Raw genomic sequence first — 1,526 nt, 5'->3', positions numbered from 1 at the left:
CACACACCTCCTCTCCCCTTTATCAGTCAGCAGCTGCAACCGCATTATAGTTGTATCCAAAACTCCCCAACTCCCCTCCCCGAGCTTTCACCCCATTCCCACCGCACACTCACACATACATACATACATACACACATACATACACACGTACATACATACATACATACACACGAGAGCGCTCTCTGCCTCACCCTTGATCAGCTCCTGCTGCCGCCTCGCCTGCTCCTGCCGCCGCCGGGCGATCTCAGCCAGTGCACGTCGCCGAGCATCAGCATCCCCCCCAACACCGCCCTCGCCGGGCCCCCCGTCTGAGGCCCCTACCGCCATACCACCACCACCACCACCACCACCGGCACCAGCACCGCCAGCCGGCCCCACATCCCGGCCGCCTTTGCGGCCAGGTGGCTGTCCAGTGGCCGGTGCCGTGCGGTTGCGACCCGTGGGCCGGTCGCCTGAAGACACAGAGCAGTAGAGGGTGAAGTTAAGGGGGAGAGGAAAAGGTTGGGGGGGAAATGTAGGAATGGGAAACGAAAGGCGGGTGTTGACTCCCGTGTGGTGGTGGGGGGGGGTGTGCTGAAGGTCGCCTCCAAGGACCCGCGCTCGCAATGCAGCGGGGGAACCAACCAACTAACCAACCAATTCGTTGCAACCAACCAACCAAACTACATGGACAAATAGAGAACAGAATGGCAGGCAGGAAGACAGGCAGGAAGGCAAGTATGCAGAGACGGATAAACAGAAAGGCAGACAAACAAAGCCCAACCTGTATGTATGTAAGTCTACCTCTGTTCAAAGCCCCTACACGGTAAACACATATCGATATGAGCCCCTTCCCGCCCTTCCCCCCCCCCCACACACACACATTCAGACTCGCGCCTTGCTTCACTCCGTCACTTGCCCCTTCCTCCATCCCCCCTTTCCTCATTTCCCCCTTTCCTCCCCCCTTTCCTCGTCTGTGCTTCGTCGTGCACACACATACACACACACAAACACACACACACACCCCTTTCCCCGCACCTTCGCCCTCGCTGCCGCTGCTGCCCCCCAGCGCATCCGGCAGCCGCCTCGTCCTCCCCCGGGGGTGCTCTGTGCCGCCGGCAGCCGCCTCCTTCTCCTCCTCCTCCTGCTCCTCTTCCTGCTTTCCCACCTCGGACTTGGACTTGGAGGACCTCTTCTTCGCCCTCCCTTGAGCCCGTGCGCCCGCGGCCCTGGCCTTGCCCCTGGCCCTGCCCTGGGCTCCCTGGTGCCCTGTGACCACATGGCGACCGCCACCACCACTGCCTTCATCTCCATCAGCGCCGCCACCTCGATCATTGTCATCATCATCATCATCATTATCATTATCTTCAGATGATGAGGAGGAGGAGGAGGAGGTTCCGTAGTCGGGCATCACGACGCCCGCCTCCCCTCCCCTCCTGGCCTGCTCATCCTCGGATCCAGAATCCGAGTTGCCGCTCTGGCCCTCGGAGCTATCGGATCCACATTTCTCGGATCCACTGCTGCTGCCGCTGCCACTGCTACTGGAT

General features: G+C 60.6%; 1 protein-coding gene across 1 annotated transcript in view; it reads right to left on the bottom strand.

The window, feature by feature from the left end:
* Window positions 1-1,526, bottom strand: part of VOLCADRAFT_92689 (uncharacterized protein) — a gene marked incomplete at both ends in the record, with an annotated part of 21,755 nt that overhangs the window by 3,180 nt on the left and 17,049 nt on the right. The window contains 2 exons of the mRNA XM_002951987.1: window positions 192-452; window positions 1,018-1,344. Of these exons, the coding sequence (XP_002952033.1) occupies window positions 192-452; window positions 1,018-1,344 (588 nt within the window). The remainder of the gene's footprint in view (window positions 1-191; window positions 453-1,017; window positions 1,345-1,526) is intronic.

Source organism: Volvox carteri, assembly GCF_000143455.1.
Source record: "Volvox carteri f. nagariensis unplaced genomic scaffold VOLCAscaffold_27, whole genome shotgun sequence".
In the NCBI taxonomy this organism is placed as follows: Eukaryota; Viridiplantae; Chlorophyta; class Chlorophyceae; order Chlamydomonadales; family Volvocaceae; genus Volvox; species Volvox carteri.
Note: the sequence above shows the minus strand (reverse complement) of the source record. Positions and strands in the feature narration are given on the sequence as shown.